Consider the following 22,986-nt stretch of genomic DNA (forward strand, 5'->3'; position numbering starts at 1 on the left):
TGACTATTATTTTTTGGCCATGAGACACAAAAAGCTTTTTTACCTAGTTGTAATAAACAATATTCAAAGTTGAAAGAATATTTCATTTTAATGTTTTCTTAGTCTCAGTAGTAAAATAAAAATATTAGTCTTTTTAATTATCCTATCTCACATATACAATATTGTATATTGTAAAATATACAAATTCTAGATTTGTATAGTTTAGAGAATTTCCATATTTAAGTATACATCTATATGTGTATTCATATTCTTCAAACCATTACAAACATTGTTTTATAAGATTTTTTCCTGCTAACCAATGATGGTGTGGATGTGGGGAAAAAGGGATGCTCCTTCACTGTTGGTGGGAATGCCTACTGGTCCAGCCTTTCTGGAAAACAATATGGACAGTCCTTCAAAAACTAGAAATTGAGCTTCCATATGACCCCGCAATACCACTTCTGGGAATATATCCCAAGGATGCAAAAAAGCACAGTAGAAATGACATCTGTACCTGTATATTCATTGCAGCACTGTTCACCATAGCCAGAATCTGGAAACTACCCAAGTGCCCTAAAACAGATGACTGGTTAAAGAAACTTTGGTACATCTACACAATGGAATACTATGCAGCTGTTAGGAGAGATGAAGTCATGAAATTTGCTTATAAATGGATAAACATGGAGAGTATCATGCTAAGTGAAATGAGTCTGAAAGGGAGGGACAGACATAGAAGAACTGCACTCATTTGTGGAGTGTAGAGTAGCATCACATGAGGTTGACACCCAAGGACCGTAGATACAAGGGTCAGGGGGATTGCCCCATAGTTGGAAGACTGCTTCATGAGTGGAAGGGAGAAGACAGATGGAATAGAGAAGGGATCACTAGAAAATGATGGCTGGAGGAACCAGTTGAGATGGGAGATGCATGCCAAAAGTAGATAATGGACCAAACATGATGACCTCTCAGTGTCTGTGTTGCAAGCTATAATGCCCAAAAGTAGAGAGAGAGTATGGGGAATATAGAGGGTGGGAAAGGGGGGGTATACCGGGGATATTGGTGATGCGGAATGTGCACTGGTGGAGGGATGGGTGTTTGATCATTGTGAGATTGTAACCCAAACATGAAAGCTTGTAACTATCTCACGGTGATTCAATAAAATTAAAAAAAAAAAAAAAAGATTTTTCCTGCTGATAGTATCCAGATTTATTTGAAAGGAACTTGAGACAAAACATTTTCCATTCACTGTCTTCACCTCTGGAATTGCCTTCTACTTCCTCAGCTTAATCTCTACTTTAATCTTCACTTCAGGACTCATCTTTGTAGTTTGGAATTTCCTAGCCATGAAATCCTTTTTTTTTTTTATCACTAGCAAAAGCATTCTGTGCTTTTTTTTCATTCACATACTCATTCTCCTTTGGGCATAAGTTGAAACATAAGAAGAAAGCAAAAGAGAATGATTCACTGCAATTGTTCATTTATATATCCTAAGGTGAATTATTTCCATTGATTTCACTGTTTCTCCACATATAGTCATTCTCATTTTGTAACTTAGTGCCCTGTTTGGGGTTAGTTGATTGGTTGATTGGTTGGTTGGTTGATTGAGGAGGCATCTTCTAGCTCTGCACTGGAGATCATTCCTGGTGGTCTCAGGGAACCAGAATGTGTGGGATCAAATGAACTCGACCTTGTGCAAGGCAAGCGCCTACACTGTGTCCCCAACCTATTTTTTGTTTGTATGAAGTGGTGTGGTACAATCGAAATAGCACTAAACTAAATGTCAAGAGAACTGAGGTTCAACTGTTGATAACTTAAGTGTATAATCTTGAGCTGTAATAACACCATCAAACTAATATCCAGCACTTCACAATTTACAAAGTATTATTCAGATACCCGATAGCACCCATTGGTACCCAAAGTGGGTGGCACCACCCTTTCCATGGAAGTGCTCAAATGCTCCATGGGAGATAGAGGGAGGTGTCTGAAGTGCAACTGGGAATTACTCTCTGCCTGTTGCCTAAAAGAAGGTGGCTCTTCAGGGAGCGTGTGGAGGAATTGTTTTTCTGGAAAAGTGGTGGCCAACCAGATAAGTTTGGTGACCTGTGGCCTAACCCTGGGGCTATAGGACCTGGCAGCTATCCTAAAAGGAAGAAATGAGGTATATAAGGCAGTAAGAGAAACAAAACTGTGATGAGGTAGGGAGTCACACACTTGGTCTACACAGCAGCTTTTAAATTGAACTTCTTATGCCCATGTAAGGTGTGAGCCCCATGGTATCTGAGCGACCGTTTCCCCCTAGAAAATCCAGATTTTAAGTAACTCTCTACTTCCCTGCTCTCCTTCCCTTTGTTACTGTTGTTCATTGCTGCCGTGCTCTGGGTGGTACACCAGTTATAAAATATTGGAGCTTGAATATTTGCTGTAGCTCTGAGGACCAGCAGAGTAGTAACATTGGAACCTCATTTGGCACGTGGGGTGGTACCTAGAATCAAATTTGTGGCTTCTTGCTGGCAGAATAGGTAACCCCATCACTGATCCACATTCCTGAACCCGCAGACTTTTACTTTTTAAAATGTTTAGAGGCCAGAGCCTCTAAAGTACGACTGGTAGAACATTTGCTTTGTATGCGGCCCGTCAGGTTCTATCCCTGGCACACCAGAGAGTTCCTGGAACCAGCTAGGAGTAATCCCTGAGCACAGCTGGGATGTGGCCCCCCAAAAAAACATAGGTATAATTGACAAATGAAGTGTTAGAGGTACACTATAATGATTTGATACATGTGTACATTTTTAAACGATTGCCACAGTAAGCCTAGTTAACATACATCTCCACACTTAGATTTTTTTTTTCCTTGTGGTTAGAACTTAGGACACCTGTTCTCTTAGTAAACTTCAAATAAATGAAACTGTCAAGTCTAGCCACCATTCGATATGTTACAGCCCCAGGACTTTAATCTTACAACTGTAAATTTGTACCTTTGACCACCATGACCTATCAATTTCTTGATTATTCAGTGCATGCAGCTAATTTTGTGGCCTTGTTTTGTTATGTGTGCATGCTTATACACATATATAACACGTTTATAAAAACAAATTATGAAAGACAGATCCCACTTATATTTCCTTAAAACTATTTTGTATCTGACAAAGAAGTAGGCCATATTTTTGATGAATTCTTCTTGCTTGGAAGTAAGTGAAGTCCAGAGGTTGGGACATGTGAGGAATCTGGATTCCTCCCAGTCTCTCTTCATCCATCTGTTCCATCTTTTTGTCATCAATTCCAGATGTACGAAAATTCTCCACAAAAATTTGATCAGACTCTTTCCCCTTCTTTCCTAGCATCAAATCTAACTTGCCCTTCCTATTGTCAGATTGTTGCCTTTTATGATGCCATGGGGACTCGATAAATCTTCAGAGTTTCCTGATCTCTCTTGAATTGACTCAATGCAAATAAATCAGCACAGGCTTCCTGCTCTGATGCATGTGCCCCTCCTCGTCCTGCTTCTCCTTTTGTGCCCTGTCAGGTGGCATGATTTGTATTGTTTCCTGTACTTTCTGACCTTCATCTGAGGATCTCATTAAGCAGAAAGCAGAAAGATTGGTTTGCGATTGATTTCTCTTCTTGCCACTAAACCTAGCTTTGTGGTAATCACTCAGACCTGTATTTTCCACAAAATCTATCCCTACTACTTCTTTTGGTTCCCTTTAAACCAATGCAAATTATTATTACAAGTAAATATGAAACTAAATAACATTTGCATTAAGGGCAAGAGGAGTAATGCCAGACAAACTTCAACATTGCCTATTAAAGAATACCCTTCTTAGAAGTTGTTTAATTTGACCAAATTAAATTGTCTGTCCTATCACATGGCTTTCTTAGAAATAATATTCGTGCCATTAATCATCTCACAGATAATAACGATTAATATTTTTTGAATTAAGCTTTGTTGTAAAGGCTGTACATAAGTTAACTCCTTTAAGACTCCTAGCAGTCCTCTAAAATAGAGCTATTCCTATTTAGAGAGATACTATAAGGTTTTGTGTTGTGTGTGTGTTTTGGTTTGGTCTGATCTGGTCTGGTTGTTGAGCCACACCTAGTAATGCTCAGGGGTTCTTACTGACTCAGTGCTCAGGGACCACTCCTGTCTGTGCTTGGGTGACCGTGGTGCCAGAGATTGAATCCCAGGCCCCAGCCTGCAGAGAATCTGCTCCAGCCCATTGGCCTGTCTGACAATGCCCAACGTATTAAGTTTTGCCCAAAGTCTCAGGGCTACGAAGTGAAAAAGATAGGATTCAGTATAAATCATTTCACTGCAGTGCTGCCTTGACTCATCACTGTACCACACTGTGGTGCCATTATTCTGTACTTTGGGTTAGATTTCAGTGGCTTTCAGTTTTATTCATAAGTGATGCTTTAATAAACTCATTCTGTCTGACAAAATATGTGAATTGTCATAAATAGCCACCTTCAGCTTTTAAAAATTAATTCTGAATCTTGACAGGTCTGAGTCTTTCCCCCACATTGTATCCGAATGTGCCTTTTCATTTCAACAATTATCTTATAAATTGTTGAATAGATTAATAAAAAGCAATAGGCTTGCGAGTTCTGGTTTCAGAACACAGAGAGTGTCTGAAAGATTTTTAAATTACCAAGATTGAAAATCTATATTCTACTAACTCCAAATTATGTTCCTCTCCTATAAATATATAGAAATATGGTCCCCCAAATATTATACAGAATTTGTGAAGACTGTTTTCAAGCCAATAATTCATTGAACTTAACTGAAACAATATATGTGGTGGTTGGCTTCCAAGGATGATTCCGTTCAAGTCTATGACATTACTAGTCTTGTACCTGATAGGCTATTCATGTAATTCAGGCTATTCTGAATTAGACGAGAAGTTCCTTTTTGATCTTGCTGCTTTTGGTATTCTGTCTCAGTCTTTTGCTTTTGTCATTCTGATTATAATGTATTTTTGAGTTTTTTATAGGTCTGTTTTCACCGGGACCCTCTTGGATCTGGGTACCTGCACTCCTCACTGTCATCCCATTGCTCATTGATTTGCTCGAGTGGGCACCAGTAACATCTCCATTGTGAGATTTGTTACTGTCTTTGGCATATCGAATACGCCACGAGGAGCTTGCCGTTGGGCAGGATGCTCTCAGTAGCTTGCCGGGCTCTCCGCCTGCACTCCTCAACTCTAGAAAATTCTTACCTATGTTTTCTTAGTCAGTGGTTCTTTATCAGAGTTGCCATCCTATTCTTCAGGGACTCCGAGGATCCTTATTTGATTCTTCGTGAACTCATCTCAGAGTGCTCAGGTGTGCTCTTCATTTCTTTTCAGGCTGTGCCCTTTTCCTTTGTTTCTAGAGGTTTCCGGCATTTCATCTTAGAGCTCTTCAGTCTTTTCCTCAACTGCTCTTTTTCTGCTCTTCAGACCTTCTGTTGGTGTCACTAATGTCACTCTGTGAATTTACAGTGGATTGGTACTAATAGAACTTTTCAAGTTCTGATTTTTACTCGTTGAACTTAGTGGGCTTCTCAACTTCTTTCTCTTTGTGTTTGCTCTGTGCCTGCTTTGCTGAGGTGAATCTTTGTAGTCAGCCCCGCTGGGCACCTCAGGGCCTAGGCTGGGTGTTGCTCTTTTCCTTCCATGCCAGTCTTCACCAGTGACAGGAGGTATGTGTGCGCAGTGTGAGGCGTGATGAGTAGAGCTGTAGCCCTGCAGCCACATGGTTCAGGAGGTACAGACATGGGCCTGCAGAGACAGTGGAGTGTCAGATACGGCGGCAGCTGGAACCCAGCTGGTAGGGACAGGAATCCACTTCCAGTTTCAAAAATGCTCAGGGATGTCAGTTGGGAGGTTAACTGTACCTGGAATGGTGGAGGAGCAAGCAAAGGATCTGAAATACAGAAGTAGGCTTGCTGAGATGGCAGAGGTCAGGAGTCACATGCCTAATTACTAAAAAATGCAAATCATAGGTGTGGTGTTGGAATTATGGCAAACCATCACTAACAGTATTGCCAGTCAGGGGCTGAAGTGGTAAGGGGTAGGGTAGGGCATTTGCCTTGCATGAAGCTGATGTTGGCCCAGTCCCCAGCGTCCTGTATGGCCCCAAGCCTTCCAGGAGTGATCCCTGAGTGCAACGCCAGGAGTAAGCCCTGTGCACAGCCAGGTGGTACCCAAAAACCAAACCAAAGCAAAACAAAAACCGTGTAAATTAGAGAGCCTCGGTCATTAAAAAAAATAAATAAAAATTTAATGCAAATCACAACTAAAATGAGCTATCCTATCAACTATGAGGATGCCTACTGTCCAAAAAGAAAAAAGATAAAGTCAGAAAACTGGTGCTAGCAAGGGAGTGGAGAAATTGGAGCTTTTATACACGATAGCATAAAGGTAAAATGATACACAGCCTTTGTGGAAAAAAGGATGACTATTTCTCCCTCAAAAAAGTAAAATTGTAGTATGATCCAGTAGTTCCACTTCAGGGTGTATCCCCGAAAAGAATTGAAAGCGACTCAAACAGACACTTATACACAAACATTCATAGCAGTGTTCACAATGGCTGAAATGTGGGAGTACCTCTAGTGTCCCTAAGGAATGCGTGGAGAAGCAAAAGATGATATAGACATAAAATTAAATACTATTTAACCTTTAAAGCAGGGGGGTGGTGAACATCTAACCCGTGACTGTATAAGGCCCACAAAATCACATGGTCCAGCCCTGGTACATGAAAGGACAGATACTGCCTGCAGCCTATTTGCCTATGTTGTATGACCCATAAAAGATGTTATAAATACAAATGGCTCTTGACAGAAGAAAAACATTCCCCACTTCTTTAAAAAGAAGAAAATTCTGCTATAACATGGCTGAACCTTTAAGAATTCATGCTAAAAGTGAAATAAGACAGTGTTACTCAAAATAACAAGGACAGAAAGAATGTGAGGACCAGGGTCTGGAGGTAAAGGAGAATAAGAAGTGATTAGTTTACTGAGTACAAAATTTCAATCCTAGAAGATGAAAAGAATTAGGGGGGTGGAAGCTTGTAAATTTAATAATATCTTTCAATGATGCACTTAAGATTGTTAGGAAAATATTGTTCCATTTTACCACCAAAAGTGAAAAAACAATTTAAAAGTTCCAAAGAGCAGAGGACAGTAACTGAAGATGTAGTCAAGGGTTAAGGTGCAGCTGACCCCATTTCTATCCGGGCACCACATGGGATTCCCCAAAGCACTGATGGGAATGACCCCTGAGCACAAGCAAGGAACAGTCCTGTGTAAATCCGGGTGCTTCCCTGCCCCACCCTCACTAAAAATAATAATGCAGAAAAATTCAGATGGAGCGTTGGTACATTGTTTTGACTCTAATATAAGTGTCACTAATTAAGTACAGCCTAATCTTGGTGGCTTAACATGATAAAGATTACTTTCTCCATAATGGAGAATATAATACTGCAGGTCTTGCTGGCTCTGTGAGACAGTTGTCTCTTTTCAGTGATTAAACTTATCATGAACTCTTCTTACAGGCAGTTTCTTTAGTCACTAAAGAAAGCTGAAAATTGTGTTCCTTCTTTTAATGCTTGGGCTAAAGTCAAGTAGGATCAGTGAATGTGGTCCCTCTTTTGAGAGAACCTAATCCAGAAGAAAGATTCACAGTGGAGGTGATATGTTCCTTTTCAGTGAAGTTGGATCTGGGCTGTCTGGGGTATAATCCCACCAATAGGTTCAGGAAGGTAATTAGAAAAATAAGAAGCTTCAGAGAGAGGTGAGAGCTAGAAATAATGTTTTTAGAGTCATCAAAACAGAAGTGAAAATTAACTGACGATAAAAATGAATTAGATTACTCATGAGAGAATATAGGGAAGTTATGTTTACCTTTTTGCTGTTTTTGGCACCTACACTAAAATATTAACGTGTCACTCTCTTCACTCTTCTTGTATTCTAACTAAATGTGCCTTTGCCCTCTGTTCAACCTACTATAAAGTCATTTCAGAACTGGTTTATTGGGTATGAACTAGATTTTTATGAGGTTTGGGGGCTTTTAAGGTCTCTTTTCTCATGTTTTAAACATCTTGAAAATGTTTAAAGCATTTATTGGTACAATATATCACAAGTAATTGTGATATTACGTATTCCATGGCTGTTTTAAAGTTTTGATATTATAAATTAAAGATGTGTTCCTGAAAATAAGAAGAGTAGGTGGCATAATAAATGCATACTAATATTCGGAGATAAAATAATTTAAAATTCCTATTATAATTTTACCTAAATTCTACCAATTTCAGGTCATTACCTCTTAATGCTGTTTCTCGTAAATCTAAAGTTTTTTATCTTTCTGCAGTCAGTATCTTTGCAAAAATATATAACATCATTTTTATCTTATTGTGTCAGTTTATCTGTTCATTTTAAGTGCTATATTTATGTCATGAACTTATTTCTATATTTTTGAGTAACAAATTGTACTTTAAAATACCAGTAAAGAGGCCAGAGCGATAGTACAGCAGGTAAGGTGCTTACCTTGCATGTGGCCAACCCAGATTCGATCCCCACCATATGGACCCCTGAGCACCACCAGGAGTAATTCCTAAGTGCGGAGCCAGGAATAACCCCTGAGCATCACCAGGTGTGACCTGAAGCCAAAAAGTAAATAAATAAATAAATAAATGCCAGTAAAAATTGCCACCACCTCCCGCATTACTAGGGTGGCCCTGTTAATCCCTGGCACTTAGGATTTGAACACCACATCCTTGGACCCTTACACTGAACCTGGCCTTGTTGGCCAAGAATCATCAAGTGACCTTTGGGCCAGACCTTTGGGCTACTGTTTAGGAGAGCTCCACCTTCCTTCCAAAACTAAGAACTTAAAAAAATGAATATAAGGGTATGGTGCCGCCGGCAGGTCAACCTGTACCTGCGGGGCAAGTGCATCAGCAGCCTGATGGTGCCTTCAGGCTTCCTAATACCCCAAAATTGCTGCTGTTTGGCTGAACCCCAACAACTTGGGGCCCAGTACCACTGTAGCACTGTCGTCCTGTTGTTCATGGATTTGCTCGAGCAGGCACCTTGAGACTTGTTAGTGTTTTTGGCATATTGAATACGCCACGGGGAGCTTGCCAGGCTCTGCCATGTGGGCAGGATACTCTTGGTAGCTTGTTGGGCTCTCCAAGAGGGATGGAGGAATCAGACCCGGGGCCAAGTATTCTAAGAAATTAAACAGCCAAAAGTTCGATATGTGGGAACCCATAAACCACCTCTGGCTCAGCTGTACAAGCCCATTTATTGGCCTGATTTCAGAGACCCATAAATGAATATCAAGAGACCAAAAGCCACAATTAATCTCAGACCTGCACGTGGCTGAACAGACCTGGGTAAATCGGAGGGGGCAGATTAGTCTGGTGCCCACCCAAGCAGTGCCCCCGGCAGCCACTTGCTTCCACGATCCAGAATTGCGCCATTCCCCCAGCCTGATTCCACTTGGATTTCACCAAGATATGGTCTGCTGAAAATTCGGGTATGCAGGTTTTGTAACTGAAATATCCATTTTTTCTCAGAGTTGGGATGGACTATCTCTCCCCACTTCCCAATACTCCTGGAAGCACTGGCAATCACCCCCACAGACCAACCCCAGCGCCACCATGTAAGCTCTACTACCTGCCTTGCTTCAGAGATCCATAAATCTTGAAAGAGATCAAAGCTGCAGTTAATCTTGGACCCGTGCATAGCTGAACAGACCAGGGTAAAGGGGGTGGGTTGGCCAGAGGCCCGCCCAAGCAAGCCCAGCTGCTTGCTCCCAGAATCCAAAATTGCCACCATACCCCTGGCCAGACTCCACCGTCTCAGACAGATCTCACCAAAACATAATATGCTGAAAATTCTGGCATGCGTGTTTTGTGATTGAAACCTCCAAGCTTTCTCAGGTCGGGATGGGCTGCCTCCCTTCACCTCCCTGTACTTCCAGAAGCCTCTGCAGTCACATCCACACCCCAAAGCTGCCACCACTTGAAAAGCTACTCCAGCCTTATCATCCCAATAAAATACTGAATGCCCTGAACAAACTCCATGACCTCTAAGCAAAGGAGGTTTCAAACCATAATGTACAAAAGGAAAAGGAGAGAGAGCGCAAGGAGGAAAGTACCTCCCATAGAGGGAAACTGGGGGTGGAGGAGTCGGGTATTGGGGGATGGTGGTAGGAAAACAGGAGATATTGGTGATGGGAAATGTACACTGATGGAGAGATGGGTGCTAGATGACTGAAAGCCAATTATGAGCAGCTTTGTAATGGTCTGTCTTACGGATATTCAATTTAAAAATTTTTTAAATTAATGTGCGAAGGCTGGAGTTATAGCATAGTGGGTAGGGCATTTGCCTTGCCTGTGGCCAACCCAAGTTTGATCCCCAGCATCCCATATGGTCCCCCAAGCACCGTCAGGAGTAACCACTGTGCATCGCCGGGTGTGAACCAAAAAGCAAACAAACAAAAAAAAGTAATGTGGGGTTCATACCCAAGTCAATCAGCTTAATCAATGGCTAACTAAATAGCAGTACTCCTACAATAATAAAAAAGATTACATACATATACATAATACATATATGTATGTATGCCTTACCAGAGATAAGTCAGACTTTTTATATAATTAGAATTGACTCTGAGCTGATAAATTTCTCTATGTTTCTAGGGCATTATAATTCCCAGTGACATAAATAAAGAATTTTTGAAAACCAGTCATCCACAAAGATAGCTCTGGGGTGATCACCCTGAGTTTGAGCACTGGCATTGGATGGCCCCCTAAATACCATCATTTGTACCCCCAGAGCTCTGCTCAGCACTGATGGGGTTGGCTTGGTACCCCCCTACAATGTTGGGCTTGAGCACCCCTCACCCCAGTCCCTAGTCTTGAGCCCTCTGCATCGGGTCCTGTTGCTGGAAGTGACTCTGGATCCCCAGAGCATTGCTTGGAGACCCTTCCCCAAACTTTTCCTTGAGGCAGAGTGATAGTTCAGTGGGTAGCGTGTTTGCCTTGCGTGCTGCCAGCCCAGTTCAATCCCTAGTATCCAATATGGTTCCCAGACCCAACCTGACTACAGAGCCAGCAGTAAGTCCTGAGCACTGCCAGTGTGGCCCCCAAACAACAGCAGAAGCAAAATCAGGTATCCGATATATCCCAACTGCCCATTAATAATGATTAATCAAATATTTTTTTCAAATCAATAAAAGTAAAAATAAATTGATGAATTACTGAGTTTCTTAATGTATTTTTTATTATTATTCCTAAATTTGATGGAATTATTTGTGTGACAAGAATGGAAGGAGAGTAAAGAATACCCATCATTGCTGCCCAAAAAATGGGGGTACCCTTCCACTTTACATTCACTCACGGTGTGAGAAGGTAGGTACAGTGTGAACTTTTTACCATCATTTGCCAGAAAACTAAACTAATTGAGGTCATGTCAGAATAACAGAGAGTCCCTAATACTATAAACATCCCTCATATACAAAATCATTAATCCTTCCGTATTTATTCATCTAAATTATTTCTTTAATTTGTCTATTAGATTGTTTTATCTGACATTCATTTTATTAAGCGTTTGTTAACCGTGTTTGTGTCTGTCCACACACACGCGTGCATGCATGCGTGCCACTTCTCAGAACTGCACAACCACTAGAAAAGGAACTTTCCTAGATAGAAAGATAACGTTCAGGTTTGGCTAAGAAGCAAAGCAAGTAGGGGCCAGAGCGTTAGTATAGTGGGTAGGGCTTTTGCCTTGCACGCGGCCAACCTGGGTTCAATCCCCGGTGTCCCATATGGTCCCCCAAGCACTGCCAGGAGTAATTCCTGACTGCATGAGCCAGCCAGTAACCCCTGTGTATTGCTGGGTGTGACCCAAATAGGAAAAAAAAAAAAAAGGAGCAAAGCAGGTAACCAGAGGAATAGAGTGTGTCCTGCAAGCTCTGAGTGTGATGCCAGCAGTGCTGCCGAGGAGCCCCACGGCGGGGCTGTCTGTGGAACCTGAGTCACGAGCAATTCTCTGCCACGCTGTCTGTGAACACACAAAAGGGGTGTGACACCCCCCCATCCTCTAGTGCCTCGCACTACTTGTGGTCCCCAGAGCTCTGCCAGGAATCACTCCTGAGTGCCCATGAGCACTGCTGGGTGTAGCCCAGAAACCCCCCTGTCCCGCCCCCAAAACTGGGTGAGCTCTGCAGCCATGTGTGTGTGTAGCCCCTGGTCATTGCAACAGTAGTAAAGTGACAGAGGGAAGGGTGGAGGATAAGTTCAGAAACAGTTAAGGAACAAGCCATTTAAAGAAATTAATAAATTTCAAACAAGGACCAAATCACTTCAGTAGAGAGCAGAATACTATTCCAGCTGTGAGGAGCAGGCGCTTGCTTTCTCGGTGTTGGCAATACTCTGAGTGAGCGTCTGGGGCTGCGGGGTGAGCCTGGCATCCTCCTTGCATACATGCATGTAGCCTGTTGTGCCATCTCTGACCCGGCAAAGTCTTTTTGGTGTGTCATGGAGCGAAGAGTATGTGGGAAGACGCTTCTAGCCAGCCAGGAGGATAAAGCTCTCGCCCCAAACCAGCCATGCTGGCACCTTCACCTTGGACTTCCGGCCTCCAGAACTTCAGTTTTGAGAACGAAAATCAATTTGGGGTGACCAGAGTGTTAGTGGATAAGACTCGTGCCTTGCATGCAGCCAATGTGGATTCAATCCCTGGCATCTCATATGGTCCCCCGAGCCCACTAGGATTGATACCTAAGTGCAGAGCCAGGAGTAAATACTACCAGGTGTATCCCCTCCAAAGGGAGGGAGGGAGGGAGGGAGAGAGGGAGGGAGGGAGAATAATGACTGAGCCTAGGATGTCACTCCGTGGTTGAGTGAGTGGAGTTCTGCCACTGAATGGCACATTGAGTGGGAAGTTTCACATGTTATGAGCTCCTTAGTCGTTCCCTGGCACCAAACATTTTTTTTAAAAAATAAGAATAATTCATGACTGCTTTATATTTTTTCTGAAGTGATGTTTAAACATGACCTCAAAGTTAATTTGTTAAAATTTTGCTTAATCAGTAATCAGCATTGAATCTGACTCACCTAACCGAAATTTATAGGCATTATGCTTGTTTTTTATTTTACATCTAAAATACCAGTCTAACGAAGGGACATTGATCTCAGATTCACTTTTCAAAATCTTATTTTCAAGGTTTTAAAATATGCAGAAATAATTGTAATACTTTCTTAGGTATAATTAGAAATAACAAAAAATTAAAATTTATTTTTTATATCAGAATATATCTCTGCCAGTACCTTCATGCGTGAGGCTCATCCGAACGTGTGGAGAGGGGCCTTGAGCATGGCTGTGGCTAGGCTCCGAAGGTCTTCGGCAGCTGGGAGCTCTGCTCGGGGCAGGTAGGGAAGCTGGAGCCCATCCCCTCCGAGGGGCCCCGGGGAAGACAGCCAGGTGCGTGGGCAAGAGACTCTCTGCCAGGGCTGAGACCTCCAAGCCTGCTCTGATCAGGACTGGGCCTCCTCCGCCCAGATTTCCCATTTCCCAGTAGCTAGACAGTCACACCCAGGGACTGCCCCTGGCACCCTGTAATCCCATCCACAGCCAGCATCCGGAGACTTAAAAGCAAGCTTCCGGAAGTGCAAGGCCTCTTTGCAGCCGCGCGATATCTTATAGCCTACTTCTCCTCTGGAAGAACTTGGCAAACTACCGGGAATTTCATGCCCACATGGGAGAGCCTCACAAGGTCCCCATGGTGTATTAATATGCCAAAGCCAGTAACAAACTGGGTCTCATTCTCCTGACCCTGGAAGAGCCTCCAATGCAACATCATTGGGAAGGATGAGTAAAGAGAGGCTTCTAAAATCTCAGGGCTAGGACGAATGGAGATGTTATTGAGACCACTCGAGAAATTCGACAATCAACGGGTTGATGATGATGATGATTAGTAAGTTAGTAGTATCTTATCATGAACTTAAAAGTAAAGATCAGTCAGTAGTCAGCTAACTACAGAATTCAGTCCATTTTCTTTGACAGCTGGGATCAGATAAATAAATAACGTAGTATGTATCTTAGTTTAACCAAACATTTTTCCATGAGTTTCTGAAACGATTTTGGGTATTTGGGGGGAGGGGGAGATGGTTGTTTTGTTGGTGGGAGGGAGGGGCATTTGACATGCTTGGGGTTTACTTCCAGCTCTGTGCTCAGGGGTCACTTTTGGAGGTTCTTAAGGACCATGCAGTGCTGGGTATCTTACCCAGGCCTCTGTATCCCAAGAATATGCTCAGTGCTTTGAGTTCTTTGTGGTCCTGAAGTTTTTGTTGAAGCTACACCTTGTAATTCTCAGGGGTTACTCCCAGCTCAGTGCTCAGGGACCACATGCTGGGATCTAACCCAGGTTTCCATATGCAATGAGTGCCTTCCTCCAATTGAACTGAACCTTGTAACACTTCATTTGGACATTGACATTTCCGTCTTAGAAGAAGAGACTGACAAAGTAAACCATGAACTCCTTTTCTCCTAGGAGGGTAATGTGTATAGTGCGCATAGATATGCACTTCCAGCCCAAGAAGTTTATTTCACCAAATTTTGTCCTTCGTTTCTTTTTCTTCCTTCCTGTAGGCTGTCTTAGTCTTTGTTATTGGAGCCAGGAGAATTTAACTATATTCACATGCATATAGCATGGGATATAGAGAGAGAGAAAATATTTGAACATAAAGCATCTTTCATGTCAGTAGACCATGAAGAACTTAGTCTTTTACTTCTTGGTCTTATCTATAGGAGAGGATAGTACAAGAGCACTTCGAGGGCATAAAGTTGTTCATACCATCTGTGTAATAGTTAAGCTCTGGGGATTGTCTGATATTCATTGTCACTTGATGATTGTGCAGGGAACTGATTTCACATCCAATTTCTGACTACTATGCCTAGTAACACTAAATTTTGATAATCTCCATGCCTCTTAGAAATGGAGTTGTTAGGACTAGTTCTTCATTTATTTACATGCTGATCTCCTGTGATCAGTTCTTTGAGGAGACTTACATATTCATTTCCATAAAGCACTTGAAATAAATTCTGCCTTGAAAGTGGATTTGTATGTGCTTTCTTAGTACTACTTAAGGTATTTTTTTTAACTTATGCTCAATGTCAGGTTGTATCTTATTTACAAAAACTTACCAACTCTTTTTTTCCCACACGTTTCTGTTAAGAAATGGAAAATTTTCTTAACCAAATGAATGCTACTGAAATGTTTTTGCTCACTTTCTGGGTTTATGTCTTCTCTCTCTCTCCCCCCCCCATTCTCTCTCCTCTCTCTCCCTCCCTCTCCCTCTCCCCCCCTTCCTTTGTTCTTCTTTCCCAAGAGCTGCTTTGCAAAAAATAAAAAAACTTACCATTTCTGGTACAGTACTACATGGCATTTAAAAATGACCTTGGAAATTAATAACTTCCTGTTAAACTGTTTCTTTATGATTATATACTGGAGGGAGAAACTGGTTAGAAATGTGCTTATATTGAGACTCATTAAACATTCATTCAGCTGAGCTAGTTAAAATGGTATTGTACATATGTCATATTTAAATAATGACAAGGAAAATGTTCATTATGATGATAGCTAAGTTGATTTTTATACCAATACCCTTCTTAGTGCTTGTATTAACTCAGTTGGCTAGTCTGCAGAGTCATCTTTTGGGGAGAAAAGTATTGTTATCTTCATTTGAAAACTGTGGAAACAGACCCAGAATATTTAAGTAGCTTGCCCCCCCACCCCAAGTTTAGGTAATTGGTAAGAAGAAATTGTGAAATTCTTTTTCCTTTTCTTCTTTGTTTTTTTTTTTTTTTGGTTTTTGGGTCACACCCGGCGATGCACAGGGGTTACTCCTGGCTCTTCACTCAGGAATTACCCCTGGCGTTGCTCAGGGGACCATATGGGATACTGGGATTAGAACCCGGGTCGGCCGCATGCAAGGCAAACGCCCTACCCGCTATGCTATCGATCCAGCCCCTCCTTTTCTTTAATATGGGAATTTGGACTATACCTGGATGGGATCCAGGGTTACTACTGGCTCTGCACTCAGAAGTTATCCCTGGTGGTACTTGGGGAACCATTCAGGATGTAGGTTCGGGTAAGCCACATGCAAGGCCAGTGTCCTACCTTCTCTGCTCTCTCTCCATCCCCAGAAGAATAGTTCTAACCACAGGAGTTTTCTTCTTGAGCTCTTGCTTTTGCAGCAGAACTTAGGGGTGGGAGTTTGGGTGCGGGGGAGACCAGGGCTATATAGCTCAGTGATAGAAGCCCTATTTTGCATCTAGGAGGCCCTGGGCTTGACTCCTGTAACCAGCTTTTTGTTTTTAGAGAAAGAGAGAACTAGTTGTTGTCCTCTCTCACTAACTATATAACTTAACCACATATTATAAATAATATTTTTCTCCTTGAAAAGTTGCATGGATACTATTTATTCTGCTCTACTACAATGGAGAAATTTACTGATGGTCTGACTTTTTCATTGTGGGAAATCTTTTTTTTCTATGTAAGTTCTGTATTTATAAAAACCTCTCCTTTATTTCCCAAAATAGAAGACTATATTAAAGACAGAGAGAGAGAGAGAGCTCAGAGGGCTGAGCGTGTGCTTTACATGCAGGGGGCTCTGGGTGCCACCAGGAGCAATGCCAAAGCGCAGAGGACCCCTGGAGCACTGCACGTGCACCTCCTCCCAAGAAAGAGGAAAAGGATAAATATAAAAGAAAAACCTATAGGCCTTGAAATGCAACTTAACAAAATGTTAAATGTTGCGTACGGTGGGTGTACGTGACTTGATGCTAATTGCTGCATTCATTCAAGGTGCTTTCCAGGGTGGATCTTAATGGTTGCAGTGCTCACACGTGCGCTCGGCAGAGGGCTGCTTATCTCTTAGTGGGAGTACTCAGGATATGGTGGTTGTGGTATTCTCGTGCTCACCAGGGCCCCCATTTTCTGGCTAAGGCACTGACATCGCTCCCAGTTGCAGTCTTTCCCAGGAGTTGTGCCCCTTTTGTGTCGACCTCAGCACAGGTTTCTGACGAGGCGCCTTTCTGACAGTGGAGGTCCCAGTCGCACAGCAGAGCAGCGAGGCGCAGGTTGGGCACACGTGAGACCATTCGAACTTCCGGCCGTTGTTCGTAGGCAGGCGCTTCTAAGCTCCCGCGCTATTCCACTCTAGCCAATTTTCTGAGAAAACAGAATTGTAGATGAGTTAGACATCTACCAGATATCAAAATATACCAGAAGGTATGGTAAATTTTGTGGTAGAGAAAATGAGAAGAATGCCACTTTTTATGCTCATAGGGAAAGGGCTATCTACAGTGGGCATATTTAAATCTACAATAATAAGTTCATTTTTAATGTATTTAAAACCTATTTTGCCAGTAGGCTAATGCATTATATTTTGCTGTTTGATTTTGTGTATAGTATACCCTGCATTTTCTGAATCGATGACTCCGCAAAGTAAACATTTCCTTTGGTGTGTAATACACTTCGGAAATCATTTAACTATAAAAGTTTTTTATTCAGACAGCTACATTGGGGGGAGAGATCTTCCCTATGAATGTAGGATACTATTTGGTGCATCGCAGATCTTAAGTGTTCTTTCCTCGCCAAACAAATTCTCAAAACTCCTGTAATTTACTTCACTAAATACAAGGCTTGCTTAATATTCACTTATGACCCTCTTTCCTTCCCTGCATTGTTACAGCAGTGACTGGGGGTTGCTGTGCTTACATAAAAGTTGTGCTTTTCAGAACTTTGCATATAAGGGGATCAACATGGAAAGTATCATGCTAAGTGAAATGAGTCAGAAAGAGAGAGACAGACATAGAAATATTGCACTCATCTGTGGAATATAGAATAACAGAGTAGGAGACTAATATCCAAGAATAGTAGAAATAAGTACCAGTAGGTTGGCTCCATGGCTTGGAAGCTGGTCTCACATTCTGGGGGAAAAGGCAGCTCAGATAAAGAAGGGAACACCAAGTAAAATGTGGTTGGAGATCCCGCTCGGGAAGGGAGATGCGTGCTGAAAGTAGACTAGAGACTGAACACGATGGCCATTCAATACCCCTATTGCAAGCCACAACACCCAATTGGAGAGAGAGAGATCAAAAGGGAATACCCTGCCACAGAGGCAGGGTGGGGTGGGAGGGATACTGGGTTTCTTGGTGGTGGAGAATGGGCACTGGTGGAGGGATGTGTTTGCAAACATTGTATGAGGGAAAAACAAGTGCAAAAATGTGTGAAGCTGTATCTGTACCCTCATGGTGATTCACTAATTAAAGAATAAAATAAATTTTAAAAAAAAGTGCTTTTCAGGGGTGACATACTTGCCACTGCTTGTGCACTCATTGGTTGCTTGGCATTACACATGGTTGTAGTACTCACCAGGCATTGCACAGTTTCTATTGAGGTGCCGGGGATCCCAAATAACAAGTGGGATCACACTCAGCGTGTGGCCTCATGTGTGCAAGATGAGCATTCTGCCTCTGCCCCAGGGGGCAGCATCCGGGCCACCTTCTGGCATGCTTAAATCACTTTTTGTGACTCTACGATATATCTTAGATGTTTCATTCAAATGTAATTTATGAATCATTTCCTCCTAGACACAAAATCGAATGAAGCTAATGGCCGACAACTACGAGGACGACCACTTCAAATCCTCCCATTCCAACCAAACCAATCACAAGCCCTCCCCAGACCAGGTAAGGCTGCTCTTGTGTGGTTAGAGAATCGTGCACTTTTACTCTCCTGTAATTGTGTTAGTGCTACAGGTTTAGGGTGTGAGTAAGAAAAATGAAAGTGATTTTGAAAAACCCCTTGTACTCACAAATTTTAGTTCTCCTTAGAAAAGTGGTTGACAGTTCAAGTATTTTAAGAGCAGAGACTAAAAAATATAGAGGAAATGGATGATAAACTTTAAATTACTGTGAAGAATAAACCTTCTCAGCTATGGTACTAATTTGTAGGTATCTTCCTTTTCTTATTAAAGACATGGGGCCTGTTAGACAACGATCTTAGCGAGCTCAGAGCACAAAACTCAGGTGTAGCGACGACTGTTGTTTAATGGCAGACAGACCTTAATTAAATCTGCATCACCTACTAAGAGGGAAGAATAAAACAGTTTTCCTCATTCTTGTTAGTGGTGGATCCCTCCTCTGTATGTCATTTTTAAGGAAAATTGTTGCCTTCAACTTCTCATCAATGCGAAAAGGAAAAAAAAGAAAAGAAAAGACAGCATTGATGAATCTAAAGGGAAGCATATTCAGCTGCACTTTTTTTGGAAGAAGGGAATTCTCCCAAGATCTTGAAAATGATGGATGGGGGAGAGTGGTGAACAGATTACCTCATATCCCATTGCCAAAAATCAGATTTCAACATCTCCATCATACTCAGTCTTAAAATATATAGCTGAAGGAAAAAAATAATAGTTAAGTAATTACATCCATATGAGTAAAGAGTCCGGGGGAACTCCCCCACTAAATATCTCTGTGAAATGATAGCAGTGGCATTGTCTTAGTCTGAAAAGAAATATTACAGATGAAAGCAGCAATGATAGCCAAATTGCAAGTTTTTTTTTTCTCTCCTAAGTTTCAGAAGACATAGTCAGAGTATGATAACGTTTAGTAAGTCAGTTAAGGCAAATCTTGCATTTGAGAGGGAAACAGTACCAGTGTCTAAGTAAAAGGGAGAGCTGACTGCCTGGTGTCAGCAGTCTCTCTCTGCCAAACAATTATTTGGCTCTCTCCACCTGTTTCCTTGATAGCTGAAATTAAATTCATGCCAGTGTATGGAAGATGAGTATTAGACCGTTGGCTTGGAACAGATTTTGAAAATAGATACAAGAAGTTGTATTCCTTGGAGTAGGAGGCAAACCAAAATAGAGAAAGGTTGCAGAGGAGTTAAGAAAAAGAAGAAGAAATGAAGATCCGCTTGGTCATTTGACCCAGTCCTAAATAGTCTTGGCAAGATAGGAAGAATAGAAGTATAATGACAAACTAGTTACTAATTTGGTGATTTGGGGAGTTAGGACCTAACATGAAAAGCGTCAAGAAATTAGAGACCATTTTCTCCTACTGCATTATGCTTATGTCTTTGTTTTGAATACTAACCAACTCTTTTTCATTCCCATGCTGCTCTGGGGCATTGCCATCTCTCTCCGTAGGATGAGGAGGAGGGTATATGGGCATAGCCAATCAGATGCTCTTAGTTCAGCCATTTTGTTCAGAACGGTGAGAAACAGCTTTCCTTAACTATAGAAATGTTTGTTTGCTTACATCTTTTTTCGCACAATCATTCTCACATCTTATTTCTCTGTAATTCATAAAATCTTTTGGTGTGCTTTCTGTTTTCTCATTTCCACGCGATTCTTGTGTGTATTGCTATGCTTCTGACATAGTGGGGTTTGAATTTTGTGGCCTTTGTCCTGTGTGATACAAGTCACTTTTATAATTTCCTTTTACACATTTTTGGGAGAACTTCCAGGGCATCTAATTAAATTTCTCCTGCTGCGTTCCTTTCAGTCACCACAACTCTCATGATTGTACAGTGTCCTGGTAAAGTTTGGAGTGACATGTATCAAACTGGAAATTGAAATGATCACATACTCTGCCAGCAGACCTGGGATATATTTCTCACAATAATTGGAAAGATACGGTCTTTTAAACAAACAAAAATTCTGTAAAAAATTCATTAATACCCCCTTTTGTTTCTGTCTAGAGAAGAATGCAATGACTTTCAGAGTCTTTCGTTCTCATGGTGTATCTATATGTAAGATAGCCCCGAGGATTTGAACATGACTCTCAAACTGTTCCTAAAAGGAAGCAGAAGTTTAAGAAGAAGGAAAAAAGTAAAAGTAAAAGAAAACTCTTTAAAAAGTCATTCTAAAGAATTCTTTTTCCTCTCTTTAATGGATTGCTGCTATGCTAAACAGTTGCCAGGACACTGTCTAGATTCTCCTCCCCGGCCAATTGGCTGGAAAATACAGTCCAGCTGTAGCAGTATCTTCTTTGATCTGATGCCCTGGAGGTTTGACTAAGGAAATCCTTTTCCTAGAAAAAAAATAATAATTATGATTAATAAGTTCACACATACTGGTGGCCCTGTGCTCCTGCATCCACTGTCCGTGCTTATTAGTGATCTCACTCTGTGGAGTCAGTCCTCCCTGAAAAGTTTTGTGTCTGTGGAATTAAGCTCCTTAAAATGTTAAGGACATGTGTACACCTCTCACTAGCAAGCATTGCCAAGAAGGATGATGAGGTAAGTTGCGGAAAAGGGAATATACTGTGAAGATGGGAAGCTTTCCAAATGACTTGCTCCGGAGTGTCAAAGAAGGTGAAGTACACAATACCAGTTTGCGAAAACTCTTTGGGTTAAACATTGCATGCCAGACGAGGCCAAAGTTAGGAAATTTGCGTGCAAATTCTCTATCTATACAACCAGGGTAATTATTTGTCATCAGTAAGGGGGGGATGGGCGGGGGGGGCAGACAGCAGTTGATCATAGTTTACTAGTCTCCTTCTCAATGAAACATTGTATATTTGGGCCAAACATAGAGTTTTCTTAGCTACCTTAGTGGGAAGCACCACCTACATTAACTGCATTGTCTTTTACTGCACATCTGTTTTTAAATAATAAGTCAGGAGAAGCAGAGTAGTATTCTAGGACATGAAGTCCCATAATAGCTTTACCAGGAGACTAAAAGCTGAACAAACCATTGCACAGCACTGTCCCTGACGTCTTTAAGTCCTTTTTTCACCTTTCTCTTTTCCCATCATCGAATAACTGCTGGCAAGAGTTCAAAAATGACTGATGTTGTCTTTTCCAGTTTCTCCTTAAAAATACCAATTGCTGTTGGTGTAGCACCGTGCCATTGCACTTAGCTGGTGTTAGCTGGAGCCTCCGTGATAAGGTCCTTCAGATTTTCTGAAATATACAATAAACATCCTTAAGAGTGACTTTCCTAAAGAAATGGCGGGAGGGGGCAGAAAATAAAACTAGTGCGAGAGACAACTTTCTTGCTTACATTGCTGCCAGCCAACCCCGGTTTGACCCCTGGCACCACAATGGTCCCCGAAGCACCACCAGGAATTATGTCTGAGCACTGAGCCAGGACGATGCATGAGCACTGCTGGGTGTGGCCCAGAATCCAAAAATTAAAAAGAAATCCAGGAGTGGAGTGGGAATGTGACTCAGGAATAGAGCACTCCCTTTTCCGGGTGAGGCCCGGGTCCAGTGCCTGAACAATCCTGTAAGACTTCATGAAGTCCTGACTGGCTGCTCAGTCTCCTTCATGGGTTTTCTTGCTTAATTCTACACAAAACAGATTTCTCTTCACAAGATCTCAAATTTTTTTGAACGGAGGGTTTTCCTTATCTAACTTAACACTGTTCTTTGAATAAAATGTTTTCGAAAGCATCTGTGTACCACCCAAATCCGAGTCTTACTTTGGTTTCGTCAGTACTCATACGGGAAGTGATGATAGACCAGCCCTGAAAGAGGTTTGGGCCATTTTATTGAAACCCGTGCAATATAACGATCGAACTTCTAGGCTTTGGAACAGAATGCTCTGTTCAAATCCTAGCACCACCTCTTATTAGTTTGTGGCTGTGGGCAAGGTTTTTTACCCCTTGTGCCTCAGTTTCCCTGTCTTCAGAATGGAGATGATTGTTAAAATAGTCAGTTTGTGAAAGGAGTGAATCCGTAGCCAGACTGCCATCTTGGATCTAGACTCCTTCACCTGATCTGTGGCCTTGAAAGGAATGTAATTGCTGAACCAGCTTTGGGGGTTTTTTGGTTTGTTTTTGTTTTTTTAGAATTATACACAAACTTTTAATTTTTTAAAATTTTTTATTAGTAAATCACCATGAGGTACAGTTGCAGACTTACAAATTTTCGTGCTTACATTTCGGTTATACAATGGCCGAGTGCCTATCGCTCCACCAGTGCCCATTTTCCACCACCAATGGTC

General features: G+C 41.8%; 1 protein-coding gene across 9 annotated transcripts in view; it reads left to right on the plus strand.

Moving 5' to 3' along the window:
* The window catches only part of ERC1 (ELKS/RAB6-interacting/CAST family member 1), a 518,184-nt gene that overhangs the window by 404,894 nt on the left and 90,304 nt on the right, over positions 1–22,986 (plus strand). For 6 of the 9 annotated variants that reach the window (XM_055141299.1, XM_055141303.1, XM_055141300.1 and 3 more), the window contains one exon: positions 18,623–18,721. In XM_055141299.1, the coding sequence (XP_054997274.1) occupies positions 18,623–18,721 (99 nt within the window). Of the gene's footprint in view, positions 1–18,622; positions 18,722–20,181; positions 20,249–22,986 lie in introns of all 9 variants that reach the window. The other 3 variants (XM_055141305.1, XM_055141306.1, XM_055141307.1) reach the window with 1 other exon arrangement.

This window comes from Sorex araneus, chromosome 6 (genome assembly GCF_027595985.1).
Source record: "Sorex araneus isolate mSorAra2 chromosome 6, mSorAra2.pri, whole genome shotgun sequence".
In the NCBI taxonomy this organism is placed as follows: domain Eukaryota; kingdom Metazoa; phylum Chordata; class Mammalia; order Eulipotyphla; family Soricidae; genus Sorex; species Sorex araneus.